At 40.0% G+C, this 19332-nt stretch overlaps 2 protein-coding genes across 2 annotated transcripts; one reads left to right on the top strand and one right to left on the bottom strand.

Annotated features, from left to right (window-relative positions):
* The first annotated feature begins 2271 nt into the window (after nucleotides 1–2271).
* On the top strand, nucleotides 2272–8504 carry atp1b3a (ATPase Na+/K+ transporting subunit beta 3a). The gene is made up of 7 exons (XM_063884968.1): nucleotides 2272–2615; nucleotides 3627–3755; nucleotides 4034–4132; nucleotides 4658–4848; nucleotides 5016–5066; nucleotides 5559–5645; nucleotides 7078–8504. The coding sequence occupies exons 1-7, from the start codon at nucleotides 2501–2503 to the stop codon at nucleotides 7243–7245; spliced, it is 840 nt and encodes a 279-aa protein (XP_063741038.1). The 5' UTR covers nucleotides 2272–2500; the 3' UTR covers nucleotides 7246–8504.
* A 3945-nt stretch (nucleotides 8505–12449) lies between these two features.
* grk7a (G protein-coupled receptor kinase 7a) lies at nucleotides 12450–19332 on the bottom strand. Its single transcript, XM_063884959.1, has 4 exons — nucleotides 18585–19332; nucleotides 16605–17060; nucleotides 14293–14573; nucleotides 12450–14108 (listed from the first exon to the last, which is right to left on the bottom strand). Exons 1-4 carry the CDS (start codon nucleotides 19179–19181, stop codon nucleotides 13766–13768), a joined length of 1677 nt encoding a protein of 558 aa, XP_063741029.1. The 5' UTR covers nucleotides 19182–19332; the 3' UTR covers nucleotides 12450–13765.

The raw sequence follows: 19332 nt of genomic DNA, 5'->3' as shown, positions 1-19332 counted from the left end.
TTGGATGAGTGTCGCCATCGCTTCCCATTGATGTGACCGCCCTCACTGTGAGGGTTGCTATGGTAGCTTGCAGATGGAGTGACTGAGAACAAATGGGGTGTGTTTTCCTGCTCATGGTACTGGTATGTTGAAGGGGGCGCTAATTGAGTGCACAGAAAGGGGGTTTCCTTTAAACAAAGGAAGGATTGTGCACTTGTCCCCCTCAGAAGTTCTGTACATCACACAGTAACATACAGTACCCCCCCCCAAAAGATAAAAAATACTTCCACCTTTGGGAGGGTTATTTTAGTTACAAAAAAACATCATCGGTAACCATATCTGAGTACCAATATATATAATGTAACCTGATCACTTTCAAATCCATATTAATTTTGGATTACCTCAATAGCAAATGCAATGCAAATAAAAATAAGAGAAAATAAATAAGATGTTTTTTTACTTAACAGTTATCTGATTACTTTTTCATAATGTAATTTTAATAGAGTTTAAAAATGTATCCTGATTACGTAATCTCGTTACACATAATAAGTGTATTATGTCAACAGATTTCACTCCACTATTAGTTTAGTTGAAAGCAATAATATTAGATTGAAATGAAAAATATTGGGTTGGTCTTAATATTATTGCTTTCGACTAACCTAAAACAGTTGTGTGAAATGTGTTGACAAAATACACTTAATGAAAGTCAGTCACACAATCCGTTACTCCCCAGGCCTGAACACTTCCTCTACTCTAGCTGTCAATCTCAGCTTTCTCACTTTTTTTTTTTTTTGTGAACAGTGGACCGTGGCTTGCAGTGGGATGCCTTCGCAGAGAGAACTGTGCCAGAGTAATTTGAGATGGACAGGACTACCCCATGAATCAGTGCTGCCTGCTCTCACACTAATCAGGAAAATGGGAATGTGTGTGTGTGTGCGCTATTGTGCCGCATTGTATGAGTCGTGGTGGACCCTGCCTTGCAACAAATTCAATCTGACAGCAGGAACTGGATGCACTGCGACCACTACTCCAGTCCCCCTCCCCCATATGAGCTGAACCCTGCATCAGGGGTCATTATGTAACTCCCCTCCTCTCCCCTCACTCGCTGTTACACACTGGGATTGTTCGCTGGAGTGTTGGGGTTGGAAGTTAAGCTCTTGTCCCCTTTTTTTCCTCTCCTGTCAGTGTCTCAGCCTCTTCCCCCCCACTGCCTTAGCCTCTCAGCTCATTCATGTCAGCCGTTGGCACGAGACACTTGGATCAAACCCAGGGAAGCTCATTTATTACATATTAATATACTGGGAATAAAAATGGAATCCTTACTCATGAAAACATGTTCTGTTATCTGTGACACATCTGTTTCAGATCAGTCATGCTCTCTCTCTTTCTCTCTTGCTCTCACGCACACACATTGTAGTTTCAGTGGTGCTCCATTGCCATAGCAACAAGGTTGGCAAATGCTCCAAATATCTATGCCCAAGCAGTCGGTCACAAATAGCATCATCATGGGCTGCAAATGTGCTGATCACTGGCATTTATGTTCTAAATACAGTGTGAGTGAGTGAGAGAGTGAGAGAGTGAGAGAGTGAGAGAGTGAGAGAGTGAGTGAGTGAGTGAGTGAGTGAGAGAGAGAAAGAGAGAGAAAGAGAGAGAGAGAGAGAAAGAGAGAGAGAGAAGAGAGAGAAGAGAGAGAGAGAGAGAGAAAAAACCTGCGCGAACCTGCGCTTTCTGTGAAGTGATTAGCATCCATTGCTGTGGAAATACACTCTGGGATTGGTTCGGTGACTCAATGCGTAACACCAGTAGCCTACGTAGTAGAGCTGTGGCAAACCAGGATCACATATAATAGTATGATACCATAGCTTATGCATCAATAATATTCAACCATAAAATCTATTGTATCATCTCAATAATACAAAAAAAAAAACACTAAATGTGATCAAAATATTCAATGATATCCTAGTTTGGTGATTACGTCAAGACATATTAGTGTGATATTGTAAAGTATATACTATATGACACCCCGGTTTGTGTATAACATCAATTAGAGGTATCTTTTCCGCAATGGCACTCAAGTGTTCTGATTTATCTTGAAATAAAATGCGTTTTGAGTGCGTTTTTTCTTGCTGCAGGTCCCCACAGCCTGTCAATATGAAGCGGCCTTGTTTAACGCCATTAGATTATAATCAATGATAAGAAAGATAGCGTGCGCTCTATTAATAATATGTGCGCGTAACGGTGCGTACCGTGCGTCTCCCCGTCATTAGCCAATGTCCATCCATCTGCTTGCACTGCAACAGCTGCCACGACGGAGCCCGTTTGCACGTCACTGATTTTCTTTCCTCCCCTCTCTCCCTCTATTCCTCTCTTCCTCTCTTTCCACACCGCCCACTCTCACTCACCGCCGCCTCGCCGGCTTCTTCTCCCCGTCTCATCGCCCGCTGCCCCTTTTTTCCTGCATTTCTTGGAGGACAAACACCGCGCATTCTTTGGACCCAAACAACAAAAACAAACCACCACCATGGCGAGCACCGAGGATAAAGTGAATGCGAAACAGGAGACTGCGACTACCTGGAAGGACTCCTTCTACAACCCGAGGACCGGGGAGTTTATGGGTCGCACGGCCAGCAGCTGGGGTAAGGCTCCCCCGACACACAGAGCGCAATTAGTGTGACATTCACGGGGCTTACACATAACCTCTCCACATTCGCATGAAAGATGTGCGCATTTTGGATGGATAGCCTGCTCTATCCTCCTGCGCATGGATGAATTTTTAAAAGATGCCAAATTAGATGTTGGATTAGCCATCACAGACTTGCATGAAGGTGTAGAGGATATCCCTGAATACATATGATGCTGTTAAAGGTGTGCGCCACAGATAACCAGGTGATAAGCTGTTCCTCTCATATTAATATTCATTATGATTGGAGGATGAGGAGCCCAGCTGTCACATGTGAGGAGCAGCATTCCAAGGCTGTATCCATAGATTTATGTAATGATTCCGCTGTGAGGTAGTAACACAGCACCCCCCAGCCCCCTCTGATAGGCCGTCAGGCAGCCTGGGCCTCTGTGCTGCTGTGCAGTGAGATGCTCCATTGCAGTTGCATGGCCGCCCACATTAGCATGCCTGTCAAGGTCAAATGGGATTCCCTCTCTCCTCTTCCTCTGCTTTTCACCACCAGGCAGGTGCATTGTGGGATACTGTTGGAGAGGAATGAGAGGAAGGGGGGTTGTACAGCAGGAAGCAGAGGGGTCCATCCTTTTTTTTCTCTTCTTTTTGTCCCTGTTAGAGGGCATCCGTGCCGTGCGAAGCTGGGTGGTGGTGAACCATTTTGAGTCAGATGTTTCCACAACTGGGGCTCCTCTCCTCCACCCTGCATGCTGCTCATATATGAGGCTCCCGGCACTGTAGTGTCATCCCTACATAAAGTGCGTTTTTAGTGAAAAAAGCCCTCTTAGCATTATAGCATTTCCCACCCTCAATCCAAAATGGTTCCTCTCAAAGGGATCGTGCTCTCAAATGACTGTTTCCCTCATGAGGAGAATCAGATTTGAGTTAAAGCTTGAAGTTAATTATACATGACCCTCTCTGTCTCTTCCACTCATTATGTCTCCTTTTTTATTACATTCCTCTTAACTTCCTCCAGCCCTCATCCTGCTCTTCTACCTGGTGTTCTACTGCTTCCTGGCCGGGATGTTTGCACTGACCATGTGGGTGATGCTGATGACTCTGGACGACTACGTGCCCAAGTACAGAGACCGCGTTCCCTCCCCAGGTCGGTGTTTCCAAACAAACAACAAACAGGAGTGCTTTTTAGCAACTGGCTGCATTACTCTCCGAGACATCCATTATTCATACTCGCACAGATGTGATGTTGTCACAATAATGTGCTACATTACAGCTGCTTTTGGTATTGATCTGTTTTCCACCGTGTTCCTGTCAGCAGTGGAGGCTGTTTGGATCAGAGATGCTTTCTGTAATCAGAGACTGACCTCGGATGACAGTGTTTTTACAGTGTTTCTGACTCTGTTTATTTTTACATTGATGTTGCAGGGTTGGCGATTCAACCAAATTCACTGGATATTGTCTACAATAAATCTGAACCATTAAAGTATGCACCGTACGTCCAGAAGCTGGAATCCTTCCTGCTGAGTAAGTGCATTTCTCCCTGGTACAATTCATTCTATTCACAAACAGTTGAGCTATCCGAAGCTTTAGAACAGGAGCCTAAAAATAAAGTATTTTAAGTATATGTTACCAACACCTCTAGAATCTGAATGATTTCTGAAACATCTACAAGCTTAAAATCCTCTAAAACTAGTCCTATCGTAACTACTAAATGGTCCCAAAACTTGTATTTCATCAGTGTGAAGATTGGTGTAAATTAGGTAAGACATGATGAACACAGATATATGACAAAGGGAAAATAATGGTTTGGATTGGTTACTTTGAAAAAAACAGGGTCAGGGTTAGGTTAGGGAAAAGCTTAGCTCTCTGGAGAAGCGCTGCAAAGTGCACTGGCTCTCGGGGATAATGTGATATTAAAAAACGTTTTAAAAAACTCAAAGAATTTCAAAAAATAATTTAGGGTTAGGGTGAGGGTTAGGATTAAGGTTAAGGTTTCTCCAACCCTTCTTTCCATTTCCCTAAATATATCTCCACTCACCTCTCTCTCAGATTATAATGATACAGAGCAGGAGAAGAACGAAGACTGTCCCCGAGGAGATTACTTTCTGCAGGACACTGAAGACATGGTGAAGAAAGCGTGTCGCTTCAAGAGGGGCATCCTGAGTCTGTGCTCCGGCCTCTCCGACACCAACTTCGGATATTCTGAGGGGAAACCATGCATCCTGCTCAAATTGAACAGGGTAATGTTAAAAAATCACTGAAAATTGCTTTTAAAATATTCAAATTGTATTTCGTTGCCAACCGTTTATTCCCTCCCACAGCTTTAATCTCCATCTCGCCTGCTGATTCCCAAAAATAAACGATTCATGTCTAATTTTGTCTCAACCTCTCCTGTTTCGCTTCATAGATCATCGGACTTAAACCTCTTGGGGATCCCTACATCAGCTGCGCAGTCAAAGTAAACTTCTTCCTCCACATGTTCCTCTATGTTGTATATGTGTATTTCTGTTGTCATTCTTTTAATTTGTTTAAGAAGACCATGTCGATATTTTCTTTCTGTTGATCTTTCTTGTTGTCTTTCTTTTTGTCTGTTTTGTGTCCGTTTTCTTTCTGCATGCTGTCACTGACGGCCTTAGGGTAAGATAATATGTAAATTATGAGGATAAGGCCAGTAGGGGATTTAACACATTTTGGATTATGTAACCAGTAATTACGCAGGTGCCTCTCTAAACCCATCCTAGTGCCATTCTCAAGTCATTTTAATCTTATAGGCGCTGCAGAACGTTTTCATTTAAATCTCCTCACTAACAAACAGAAGGCCATCGCTTTTAATTTTTTTCTACATCCTGTCTCGTAAACTTGGAAATACATGTCATTTGCTTTTCATTTAAGATGATAAACTGCATTTCATGTCGCATTCACGTTAACTAACACGTGTTCTTCTGTGCAGAGAGAGGAACCCATTCAAATGCAGTATTTCCCCCGTGAGGCCCGCATTGATAAGATGTATTTCCCTTACTACGGAAAGAAAGCCCAAGTAAGTATTCATTATCACTCAGATCCTCGCCGCTAACATTCTCCCCTGGAGGTTTTATAGGTAATATGAACCACAGTGCATTATGAGGCAGCACGGCCATCTTTGGATAGCATCTATAGCAAGTCCCCAGGAAGTGCGGCAGACTTTGAAGCAACTTAACATAGTGGCCAAACGGTGCTACTACAATTTCTGTGTAAATCCCTGAGGTCAGTGGGCCCAAAATACTTTTTCCCATTGCCTTACATTGGGAAATATACTGTACATATTTATGTCAGTGGATTCTTTTTTTCTAACTAAATCAAGTACCCATCACAATCACTGTTATATCCTTATTTAAATCATGACGCTGTGGATTGGAGGCCGGGCTTAAGCAAAAAGAACGAACGCATGCTCTACGCTTCATAGAAACTTTTATAGAAATGAACGGGGTCCCACCTTCAACGCTGTATCAAGGTATCTTTATACATCCATGATCTATAGCAGGGATTGCCAAAGTGTGCTGGGGTTTACACAGTGTTGTTTCTTAAGTGGGATTTTTCCATAGGCTACAATAAAAAACAGGAACAATAAACATTTCCTTTGTAATCCCTTTTATTTTAAATCAAAAAACTATAATTTATTAGTTTTTGATAGAAACGTAGAAGAAGAGAGGGCTGATAACGGTTGGCAATAAATATTTCGAAAATAAAAATCCAGACTGAAGTAAGATAGCTAATGTTATGCTAACAAATCGCGGCCTTTGGTACTACAGTGCCTTCCAACCATGACTGAAAGGTTTAAAGGGAAAAGGTTACGCTTCTTTGTTCGTCTGTATCCTTTCAAAGATGGCCGACTTGCTGTTGATGACACGACAGTCCCATTCCCTATACAGTGGTGCGGTGATGACATATTTTTGTAAGCCGACCTAGGGGTTAGCCTCATAAGGTTCCCTCATCAAAGAGCAATGGGATTTGTCCATTGGATTTTTTAATATTGCAGAACATAAGATCACATGTTTATGATAATAACAAGCTTTGGAGGACAATTCCACATGTTAACACCACTTGTATGATATATGAAGCATTAATGCAATCTCCAGAAGTAGAAAGCTAATGATGAGTTTATAAACAAATTACATCAAGGTCACATGACTTTGAGTCAGCAGCGCTAAGCTAAAGGTGGCTAATGTTCTCCGTGATGACGTGTTATTAAGTCACTTGTTAGCAAACAGCCGTTTTTTTTATGACACAAGCTTCAAACATACACGCGTGTGGTACTAACGTGAAAACACCTCATGCTGGTGTTAACCACAGGCCTTATTTCAGGCATCTTACCACAAGCTTGTTTAAAAAACATTGAGTTCTAGACGAAGGGAACCTGAAGTGCTTAGTTATTTCTGTGTTTTAGGATTCATTACTGAACTACTTCATTGACTGTCTGTTTCCTCACGCAGGAGACCTACGTCCAGCCCCTGGTTGCTGTGAAGCTGCTGATCACCAAGGAGGACTACAACAAGGAGCTGGCGATTGAGTGCAAGGTGGAGGGCTCCGATCTCCGTAACAACGACGAGAGGGATAAGTTCCTGGGCCGTGTGACCTTCCGGATCAAGGTAGAGGAGTAAAAAGACGAGAAACCGACGCAGAGGCTGCCCAGGATTTGAAAAATAAAGATAACAAAAAGGAAGGAAGTGTCAAATACGTCACAAAGGCGGCATTTTGTGGGACGTGGCCCAACAGTTTGTTGTAGATAGGTTAGATGCAGATATTGAATGTCGCTTTGCTGACATTCTGACCCTTCTTTCTTTCACAATCTTCCCAAAAGTCAGACAAAGGTTCTGCTTCCTGACCCCACCATCTCATTCAACTGTTGCACTGCACATTCCTCACCCCCTTTATTATTTTGACATTTTTAGTATTGATGTGATTAGAAGAATTATAGCCATTGCCACCAAGCAACTTGGAGCTCTTGTGTAATTTCTGATACAACTTATTTCCTTTAGTTTTTTCTGCTCATATCTCCCATCTGTATGAATGACCGCATTGTTGAGCCAGTAGAACATCCCTTCATCGCATCACAAAGACGTCATAGGAAACGTACCTTGATAATCAAGTATAGCCACTGTATCCCTGTATATGAAATGCCAATTACAAAATCCCTTTCTACATATAAATACATTGTGATCCTTATCATATTTAGGGAACTATAGATAGATCTTTGTGTCGAGGCCTGCGTGGCCGTGACCCAGTCTCGTGCTGTCTGTCTGTCTGCATGTCTGTCTGTCTGTCTGTCTGTCTGTCTGTCTGTCTGTCTGTCTGTCTGTCTGCCCGTCTTCCTGTTTACTCACCTCTCCACTGCAATAGCCAACATGTGGGCAGGCCCTCCGGGAGAAGCTGTCTCACTCCACCTTCGCCGGGTGCTGCGCAGTGATGGTGGCTGAGGCGACACACACACACACACACACCAAGAGAGTACAGTGTAAAAAGAAACTAGAAAGTGTCGCATAAATTAAAACTGTAACTATGTACTGTATATCTTCACGTGATCTGTATATCTATCTGGGTCTCAACGATTGTTTGTCAGTTTCTTCAGCCTGTTGATCTGATTGTCTACCAATCTATTACTCTTCAATGTATATATATATACACACACTATCTACCATATTTACTTCACACTGTATTTTTGTCACAACACACAATGTCTGTGCACTGTAAAGAAATAATTTAAGCAAAGATTTACAGGAAATTATCTTATTCAAAGCTATGTTTACACAGTCTTAAAAGGAACCCTCATTTGAAATACCATCTTGTAACATCTCTTCAGGGTGCCTTAAGACCTGATCAAATAAATTGTGGAATAAAAGTGATTTTGAAGAAAAAATGATTTTCTCTTGTGGATTTTTCTTTTTTCTTAAATAAACAATTGTTATTATTTACCTGTTGAGATCTGTTGATAAAACCTAAATGTATTCGTAGAAAATACCTCATTTCCATATTTAAACATTTTATTTCAGAAAACAGTTAGTAATTACCTTTGTAATCAATTTGGTTATTTAGATTGTGATACTATTCATTTTGGATGGACATTTACAATACATATAGACAAACAAAGAGTTTTTACTCATACTAGGAGCCATACATCTTCATTTTAGTGGCACTAACACACCAAGCTTTACTGTTTTATTCAGTAAATGTATTTTAATCTATATTCTGAAACTGTTTACAGAAGCAGTTGTTCATATATCTAACAATGGAATATTTCCCCCCGGGCGCTGCACGATAGCTGCCCACTGCTCCTAGTACTAGGATGGGTTAAATGCAGAGGACTAATTCACTGTGTGTGCTCTGCTGTGTGCATGTATGTGACAATAAAGAGGGTTTCATCCTCCGATTCTATCTATCTATCTAATATTTTATACCTTAACTTAAGCGCAGAATCTGTTTGTTTTTTAAATGGTTTTGACAGTATTTTCTGATTTATGGAGTGATGCAAATATTTTAAAAATTCTCTCTGTAAAATCCTTTTTACTAATAAATCAACAAAATAGGACCTGTTTTTTTCATTGCTCAAATTTTTGTTCCTCAATTGTATGTCAAGATGCCACATTTGCATATTTGATCATAAATTAAACAACATTTGGATTTCACAAAACAATTGACTTCATGCAAGGAATCAACTTGGGAATTTTCAAGGTGATTGTTTTTACTTTATTCATACAAAACTATAACAATATTAATAACTTTCCTTATTTATAGAGCACCAAAACAAATGAAATGTACTGGGGGAGTTTGAAGTCGTATCTAATGAATAGTGAAGTACTTGTGTTGATGTTGTTGATGTTGACTGCTGGGATATTTGTAAAGAAAATATTGTTTAAACGATGTGACGTAATAAACCATTTTATTAATTAAAGGGTGTTCATGTGCTGTAGGACTATAGAGAGCAGACAGGGAGGGAGAGTCTGCAGCCACATGAGGGAGTCAGAGAGACACTGAGGTGGGGTGAGGTGTGTGTGTGTGTGTGTGTGGGGGGGGGGGGGTGACTGAGGCTCTCTGCAGCCTGTGGTTTCTCTCATCACACAGATCAATATTTATACAATCCGCATACAGTAAGTTAACCTGAGACTGGTATCCACAATATCATGTGGAAGCCTGGGGAAATGAGTGCAGACAGGTTGAGATTTATTTTCCTCCACACACTGATGGAATGTAACCAAGTACATTCACTCAGTCAAATGTTGAGGAACTTAAATTGAATGGAATATATCCATTTCATGTCACTAACAACTTGTTCTCCATGCAATTGATGGCAGACATTCTACTTATTACTCGACTGACTTATATAAATGTAATCTGTCAACAAACTACATATAACTATCAGGTTAGTTGAACGCAATTAAGCTTAAAAAAAATAGTAGGGTCAAATTAATATTATTGCTTTCAACAAACTTTATACAATTATGTTGAACCTGTTGAACATAATACATTTAATTAAAGTCACTGATTAATTTTTTCAGTGTACATTTAAGTTATTTATGATGATTTATTAGAAAATTTGGTGAACACATTAATGTTTTTATAATTATAATACCACAATTAGAACATATGGAAAAAATGAAGAGACCACTCCAAAGGTTTCTTAAAAATGTGTCTTTACATGTTTGGCAGCCATTCCAGTGTCTGTTGAATTCCAGCACAAAAAATGTTGTCAGTAGCTATTTTAGTTCAGTTCGATTGAATACAGGACTTGTAAGGGTGTATTTTTGCCAGCATATTCACTCAGGGTGCCGGACACATGGGAGGCAGTTTGATGGCCCCAGGCAGGACCAGCTGTAGTATTTTTACTTTTACTCAAAAAAAATATCCCCCGTAGCTCCTCCGCGTATATTTCTTATCTAGTTATTCATCGATGCATTGACTATAACCACCTCTCTGAGTGGCTGCACCTGTATTGATTGTGTTGTCAGAACACATCAGCTCAGTATGAAGAGAAGTGTGATCAAAGCTGTCGACCATGATTTCACAGCACCTCCGTCCACCCCACTCCGTCAGGGCTGCGACGCGGAGGCAGCGGTTTGTCCTTCAGTGTCAGCAGCAGCAGTCACCAGAGATAATCTCTGGAGGTTTAGCTGCAGCATGAATCCATCTTAGTGCCTCTTCATCTCTGGCTGTCCTTGAGCTACAATGCTGTGCACAAGTTGTGACAAATGAAAATACCAAAACCGAAATAAATGGGTTAATGTAAATGTTGCAGGGTTTATGTGTAAATGTTTCCCATAATGTTTAATTCCCTGGACTTCTACTCTAAACTTCACATTACATTAAAATGTATATATGTATGTGTTTTGCATAAACGTACATCTTTGGGAATATTTATCTGTACATTAAATATTGTTTTATTCTGCACACTGGGTCCCTTTGCACCATACTTGCTTAAATTTAGCACATTTCTGCACAAAACCGGCGTCTTCTCTGCACAGCTTTAAATTCAGGTATATTGTTGATATTCTCTTGTACAGTCTTTTCATATTCTTTTAATGTGCTCCTTTCTATTTAGTATTTAATATTCCATTTAATAATTTTATATATATATTGACTTTTTTCTTATTGAATTTTTGTTCTTTCTATATTCATTCTGTAACCTTTCATAGTCCTACTGTTTTTTCTCTTTATTTGTAAGTTTCTTGAACACAATTTCATGGTATGTTTCATATTGTTATTATATTTTTTCCGTTGTATATTCATGTTTTTCCTACATATTTTGTATTTTATATTCTTATGTATTTTGTTTTTATTGTATATTAATGTGTCTTACAGAATGCTCTTTGTTGTTCAAAGTATTATTGTATTTTATATATATATATATGTTTTCTACTGTATAATCTCATATTTCATATTCTCACTGTAATTTTCATTTATTAAATATTTGTGTTTTACTTTTTTAACATATTCTTTTATATTTTTATTATGATTTTCTTCCATTCTATATTCATGTTTGTTGTTAATAATGTTTAAAGATATTTTTTATTTATTTTTCTAACTTTAATGCATGCACTTATACACCAAAGCAAATGCATTGTATATGAACATGGCAATTAAAAAAAGAAAAAATCTAATTCTGATTTTAATATTTGCTTCTTAGGAAGCAATTAGCCAAGTTTTACAATTACATTTTAATATCATTCTTACAGCATTCTTTCTATATACTCCTCACCAAATGGGAAAATGTGAAACATCTCCCAGCTCAGCAGGGCAGCAGCAGTAAAAAAAACTGAAACGTTGACTTTCATTAAATGTATTATGAACAGATTTCACAGAACTGTATTAGGTTAGTTGAAAGCAATAATATTAAGCTTAAATAAAACATATTAGGTTCAACTTAAAATGATTGCTTTCAACTAACCTAATACGGTTATGTGAAATTTGTTGACATAATACAATTAATTAAAACCCACGTTTCAGTTTATTCAGTATGAGATTTGCTCAGAGCGTCACTCGGCAGAAACACTGTGTACCTGAGGGGATTTTTAAGCTGATTTAAGCAAAGAAGGCGCAAGGATAACACAGGTTATCGCCTTATCAGCTAAGAAGTGAACTCTCCAATTTGCTGCAGCCTGCAGGACGGGCTGGCTGTAGTCAGCATCCTGAGAGAGGATTAATGCAGCTGATATTTTTAGGTTTTACTCCAGAGAGCTCAGAAACTCTTTCTCTGTGCTTGTATAAATCCCTGAGAACACGGGGGAACAATTTTGGATTTTTTTCCATAAACTGAAAGTAAATTCAGTTGGCTGCAATCAACATTTTGAAAAAAAATCACAGAAAACACAAATTATTTAAAAGACATATATTTTAATTTTTTGAAATGATGCAGGATTCAAAGACATTTCTGCTTTACATCTCACACTCCTATAGAAGCAACTTCTCTCTTGTTATATTTACACTTACATGTATCATACATATATATATGTTTATCTTAATAACACCAGCTGTAAAAACTCAACACAGTTCGAGAACTGGAAATTTAAAAATAATTACCCTGAGACAAGTAAAACAAGACTTACAAGGATTTTCTTTTTTCTATAACCCGAGTCTCTACTCAGCTTAATGATCCCGAGTCTTTTTCAGGATCTTTCTAGTCTGAGTGATTCACACTCATCTCAAACTAAATAAAACGCCCTGAAGTAGGGCTGCAACTTTCGATTATCAAAATAGTTGGCGTTTATTTTTCTGTCGATTTCCTTCTGGTTGCAGCTCTACCCTGAAGTGTCACAGTGTTCCAGGGGCAACCTGCACATTCCTGGTACAGGAACTTATTCTCCAACTCCTCTACATTTGCCTCCTGCACTCACTCTTTATTTCCCAGCATCCCACGGCTAAAATGTCCCCATGTCTCACTAAGTTGAGCCTCATAGCACCAACAGTAGAGGGACTCAGTGAAGAGGTGTTCGGTATTGTTTTCTTAATAATAAATACTATATTTTAGATGAATTACATCTTTGCCCTGTGCATAGATAGATAGATAATTTTTTTTCTTATATACAATAGATACAATTGTTTAAAAAAACCTAAAACAACCACTTTGATGTCAATGATGTGATGAATTTTAATTATGAGGTTTGGGGTCAAAAAATGTTCTTTGCCATGTTCTTAATCAGCACTTTTCACTGTGGAAAGGGTGTGATGGCATCAATATAGAACAAAAAACGGTCTGGGGAGGGGAGGGGGGCTTTTCAATACTGAAATCTTTACACAGTCGACAAGAAGATACTAAAAGATATTTCGGCATGTTTGTTCGAATTTGTTCAAAGGACGCAATCTATCACTCTAGTCCTTAATAAACGGTTGTAAAATGACTTCTAGCAGTCAATATGGTTGCATGTCTACATCTTTAGATATCTGCAAGAGAAGCAGTGAACCACAGAGAGCAAATTACGTCATCACATCCTTCGTATTTGACCAAACCGTGCCTGGTTAGCGTTGTCTCTAAACATTGAGCATCCCTTAAAAGAAAGGGACGGTACATCTCTCTTAACAAAGACGCACACCTCTTTCTTGATGCATCTTTCACATCAATGTTGGTGAGCATCTGACTGAGAGAACAAACAGATTATTGAGTGTTATAACTGGTATACGACATCGAACATCTCACAGCAATATACACGTGCCCGACTTCTTCTCATCATCGGGGTCTCCTCCTCCGCCCGCTTTTCTGTTGGGATCGTTGAGCTCGTCAAACAGTTTCGTTTCGATCATCTCCGTCTGCCACTGAATGGGTACGGCGCCTGTGCTAAACTCCTTGAAGAACTTATTGTCATTGGCGTCAAACTCTATGCCCTTGATCTCGGAGAATTCTGCGATGTCGTCGGTGTCCTTGGCGTAGACGACGTTGGGCTTGGGCACCCATGGAGGTTCCACCAGCCCGGCCTCCAGACGGGGGAAATTGATTTTCTTGAACCATTCGTGCTTCCTGGGATCCTCCATGTTGTTCCTGGTAAGAAAGTAAAATGATTCTTTCAGACTGAATCAAGAACACTGGCTGCACGGGTTTCTGCAGATACCCAGTTCCTTTTCGAAACATCTACGGTTACAAAAATGACAATTGACTGAAAACCTTGCGTGCCACACAGACAAACAGCATATGGCTTGCCTAAAAGAGTAGAAGAACCTCTTACTTCATGCCCAGGCGCTCCTCAATCTTCTTCTTGAGGAACTGCTGGATGATGTCCTTGGAGGCAGCATCGAAGCACTTGTGCTCCCACTTTGGTTCCTCATTTTGGATACGGCGCTGTACCTCCTCCTTCTCCACCTTCTCTTTCTTGCTCTCGGGCCCTTTGAAAGGTGTGTATCCGGCCACCATCTCGTAGATACTGCAGCCCAGGGCCCACCAGTCCACTGATGTCCTATATGGAGTTTTGGTCAGGAGCTCAGGGGCCATGTATGCTCCAGTACCAGCCTGGAGGAGAGGGGGACGATTGAATACCAATCTTTACATTCTTTTAATATATGTTAACCTTGTTTAGCTAGACAGCATGTTGTGCCTATAGGTCTTGTAACTTTCACCTTTCCCTCTCTTGCGTACTCCCGCTCTCCCCCCCTCATCCCTCCCTCTCCCTGTATGGCCTTACCTGCAGCCCTAATCCTAATGCTAAGCCTAGTACCTGTCAAGAGTCATGTGCATCTCTACATTGACAGAGCTGTCCAGCCTCTTATATAAAGCCTGGCCATTTCTGGAGGCTACATCCACCAATAGAAATAAACAAGATCCAGATAACATTTAGCCATGCCTCTGTTCTTTAAGTAATGCACACACACTACAAACCGGCATGGAGCCAAGAACTCAACCTTTTCTACTGCTGATCCATAGGTTTCTGGTGTTTGAATTATTCTAATAACTGTAAGCATTTGACACAGCACAATTCTACATCTCGTGCACCTTTTATTTTTATTTTTGCATGGTACTTTAAGATCTGGCCTTTATTTCAACTTCAATAATTGACACTACTGTGTGATAAGTGAAGGTATATGATACTTTACAGACAAATTCTTAAGACTTTTACGTCCTAATACTTACTTCGATGTTCCATAATTTGTTGCATTGTTGGCTTGGCACTTAAAATTTTCATTCCCATTTCTACACTATAGCTTGTGTGCACATGAAAATAAAGCCTTTGAATCTTGGATCTTGAATCATATGCAAATCTATTAAACTCTTGCATTGTTTCTAACTTTTCCTGGTGGTCTTTTGGAACTATGTTCTATTAGGGTTACTAACCCTAACCCTACACACTCTGGTCACTGAAAGGGGCAAAACTCTACCATGTGTAATCATCAAGATTATTCTGATCCTAGTTGCAAAGATCTGATCTAATTTTTGCTAGGTCAAAGTCAACGTGTTTGCAAACTAACATGTCTTAACATATTCAACTTTTACCTGGATCTGTCAGTGTAATCAGGAACAGACTTGTGTAATGCCCACTAAGAAGATTAGGGGACCAAAGCCAGCCTTGCCTGTAGGAGGTGAGCCCAGTCACTTTGGCTGGCGGAGGAGCATCAGAGTACTGGATAATGAGCTTACTGGACTTTCATGGAGCTGAGAGCTTACTCTTTGCTACCGCGAGTAAGTCCCAAGGAACCCTGATGCAATGTGATCAGTTTCATCATGATGTTTTGTTAAAGACAACCTTTTCTTTCGCACATTGTGGAAAAATCTTCAGTTAGAAGCAATGTGGTGTTACAACAAGCTGAATTCAATGATGACATGAGAACTGTGTCATGAAGACTTGCAGGCTACATGCTTAAAAAAGTGTCCTGGTCAGAAACTACAGCACAGCTAAGGCAACTCTCTCAAGGTGACGCCTCCACAAAAATGTCTTAATCTCTGCACCAAGTTTTTGAGGGACACTGGTATTTATAGACTGCTACTTTACAAATAATTGGTCCTCTGAGGTCTATGACCTAGTCCCTACACAAAATAGTGGCCTATAAATGGCCAGGCTATAATCTGACTGCTAAAGGATCAAATGAGTTATATAATGGATTCAGAGACTCATTGCACAGATCTTTGGGCAATCCGGTAATCCCTGTCCGGATTTAAAGCAAAAACCCTACAAAGATGGACAGCCTGTCCAAGCCTGAGTTCAGTTTTGGACTCCAACTTAGCTCAGAAAGGTGGACCCAGACATGAGTATGTGTTGTCTTAAACTCCAACCATTTACATGATGATGATCAAACTCTTGTTGATTTAAAGATCTGATACATAACGGAATCAGAGAAGAGTCATTGGCTGCACGTTGGTGTATGCAACTTCAAAGACTTCGAAAAAAAAAAGGGCCCATGAGGGTACACAATCTTGCTATGATTCCCATTACCATGTTAGCAATGCTAATGAGTGCAAATAAGTGTACTTTGTGCATCTTTTATAGTGTACTCCAAACTGGAATTGCCTTTCAACCAGTGTTTTTCAACCAGTTTTGTTGGTACTTACCATCTGGGTTATGGTCTTCTCTGGAACAAGCTCTACGGCCAGACCCAAATCCGAAAGTCGGCACTGGCCAAAGCTATCCAGCAACACATTTTCCGGCTTCATGTCACGGTACACAACATTCATTTCGTGCAAATGCAGAATGCCGGTGGTGATCTGCGCTGTGTAGTGGATGATGCGCTTCATCTCAATGCCCTTGTCCACACCCTTGCCATCATAGCCTATGTTGTAAATGTGGTACCTGAGGTCTCCTCCATTCATCAGGGTCATGACAAGGCACAGGTGGGTCTTGGTGTCATAGGCGTAGCCCAAGTTGACCAGAAACAGACTGTTAACCTTTTCCAGGATCTGCTTCTCTAACAGGGCCATCTTCTCGCCACCCTTCTTTTTCAGTCGCTTTTTACATAACTTCTTGCAGGCATACATCTGGCCTGTGTTCTTCACCTGAACAGCGCACACCTGAGAAAGACAGATTAGTTGTTAAACTATGCTATCATCAATGCCAAAGCATTTATCTTTTGATTTATTAGAAATCATTTCCACAGAAACAAAGAATGGTCCGATGTTGTTAGGTTTACAGGAAACAAAAACTGATTAGGAGACTGCTGCTCATTCTCTGGTTTAAAGGGGAGATGGAATAAAGGCTCAATAAATACATTTAAATAATACCTATAAATCATCAATGTATGTCATCATAAATGTCATGATCCACAATTTACATTATTACAAATAATGCCCCATAACATTGGTTGGATTAAAACTGGTTCAATAAATCAACCAAACATGAACCTTGCCAGCTTTAAATCTGGGTTACTATTTGCATCCTGTCTTAACTTAGAATTTACTAATAGTTTCATTCATTCCCTGTAAACAGAGGACTAGGTGTATCCACTGTATTGCACTATTGTATGTATGTATGTATGTATGTATGTATGTATGTATGTATGTATGTATGTATGTATGTATGTATGTATGTATGTATGTATGTATGTATCTATGTATGTATGTATGTATGTATGTATCTATGTATGTATGTATGTATGTATGTATGTATGTATGTATGTATGTATGTATGTATGTATTGTAAATTTCCCCTCTGTGGGACTATTAAAGGTATTCTGATTCTGATTGAGTAAGTTACAAGATATATACATCCCATCAACAACAACAACAAAAAAAGCCTTTATCTTGGAGTTGCAATGTTTGCCCATACAGCTACAAAAAAATGGTAATCCATACAATATATGGTTAGGAACATTCCCGTAATCATTGTTCAATGTCTCAACAGCACTTCCCTAACACTATTTGTCTCATTAAGCTGCCTTATGTTGGGCTGCATATTCAAGGTTATTGCTAATAGGTCATAAAAGAGGTTCCTCAAGGCTCAGTTCTGGGTCCCCTGTGCCTCTGAATTTCTTCACACATCTCTAATCAATCTCAAATCTTTTAAAGGCTTTTTACATACAATCTACTGTTATCTCTGTGCCTGAATTAAAACTAGATCTGGATGTTGACAAGACAATAACATCAGTATTATTTAAACCATGTTAGTTCTATCAACGCAAGACCACTATTTTTCTGCATTTGTTACTTTATGAAACATTAGCCATGTTTTTTCGAGGTTCAAGAGGTATGCTTGTATGTCTCATGACTTCTTGGTGACCTTGAGTCTAGGTAAATCCTCATGATTACATAAGGTGTAATCACCTTGCCTACAATATCCTTCCTTACGCTTTAAAGCTAATACACAACTTCAGCTTAGGGATATTCTTAAGCAAAGATCAATACTGATAATGCACCACAGTTCTCTACTGAAGCACACATTTGTATCTCCTTTCTTATCTTTTCTAATATATTATTTAAGTGAAAACACATTTTGGATTTGAAAACACCATTATATTTAAGAACTGGGAGAGTTACGCAACTCAAAGCAGTGTAAACAGACTTCTAGAGAAATATATGTAGAAGTGTTAGCATGCTTACCTCTCCGAAGCCTCCTTTGCCAAGAGTTCTGAACTCATAGAAGTATTTGTCACTGATGGGCTGTTTCTCGTACTCTTTCCATTGAAGGAATTTATCAAAGAATGGGCTGGCCTGGTAATCTGAGAAGGGTTTGTCTTTCAGAAACTCTCTTACACCTTCCTGGACTTTGCCTTTCATCACCTCTTCAAACGTGGCATCTGTCACAGCCTTGCATTTGTCAGCCGGCTCCCCGGTAAGAAAAGCTAGGTAATTCTTGGAATCAGCCTTACAATACTTCGTCATGATGGCTTGACGTGCCTTGTCTTTTGGTGGACCTTCAGCCAGATCCCAGTCATAAAGGTCATCCAGAAAATCAGCAGCAAGCTTAAACTCAGGGTTATTTGCCAAAAATTCACGGAAGATTTTTTTGCCAATAGGCTGCCTTTCACAAAGCAATGAAAAATCCTTTTCAAGGGAGGTTCTCACTGCAGCACAATTCTCCGGCTTGGGGAGAGCCAAGCTGCGGCGGCGTTTTTTCATCTCCTTGTCATCACCACCCTGGGCTTTTAGGTAGGCCGTGTTGGCCACCAGGTTATCCAGTCCCCCCATGTCACACATCTTGGCGGCTGTAAGTGGTCTTCTCCCCTAAGTGACTGGGTTCTTCAACGGCTCCCCACGGATACCGTAAGCGTCTTTCAGAATGTGCGTGAGTGCAATTCGCTCCAGAGCAGGCGAGCAAATGAGCCCCTTCATCCAGACTACCTGCAAA

This window comes from Eleginops maclovinus, chromosome 6, assembly GCF_036324505.1.
Source record: "Eleginops maclovinus isolate JMC-PN-2008 ecotype Puerto Natales chromosome 6, JC_Emac_rtc_rv5, whole genome shotgun sequence".
Taxonomy (NCBI): domain Eukaryota; kingdom Metazoa; phylum Chordata; class Actinopteri; order Perciformes; family Eleginopidae; genus Eleginops; species Eleginops maclovinus.
This window is presented reverse-complemented; position numbering and strand designations above follow the sequence as displayed.

Bases quoted from the DNA above. Each gene is read 5' to 3' on its own strand.
- atp1b3a (XM_063884968.1), top strand. From the start codon at position 2,501: ATGGCGAGCACCGAGGATAAAGTGAATGCGAAACAGGAGACTGCGACT. The intron at 3,756-4,033 runs GTCGGTGTTTCC...TTGATGTTGCAG, and splicing joins AGACCGCGTTCCCTCCCCAG to GGTTGGCGATTCAACCAAAT. The intron at 5,067-5,558 runs GTAAACTTCTTC...TCTTCTGTGCAG, and splicing joins ACATCAGCTGCGCAGTCAAA to AGAGAGGAACCCATTCAAAT.
- grk7a (XM_063884959.1), bottom strand. From the start codon at position 19,181: ATGTGTGACATGGGGGGACTGGATAACCTGGTGGCCAACACGGCCTAC. The intron at 17,061-18,584 runs GTAAGCATGCTA...TGTCTTTCTCAG, and splicing joins GCAAAGGAGGCTTCGGAGAG to GTGTGCGCTGTTCAGGTGAA. The intron at 14,109-14,292 runs GTAAGAGGTTCT...CTTTCTTACCAG, and splicing joins GAGGAGCGCCTGGGCATGAA to GAACAACATGGAGGATCCCA.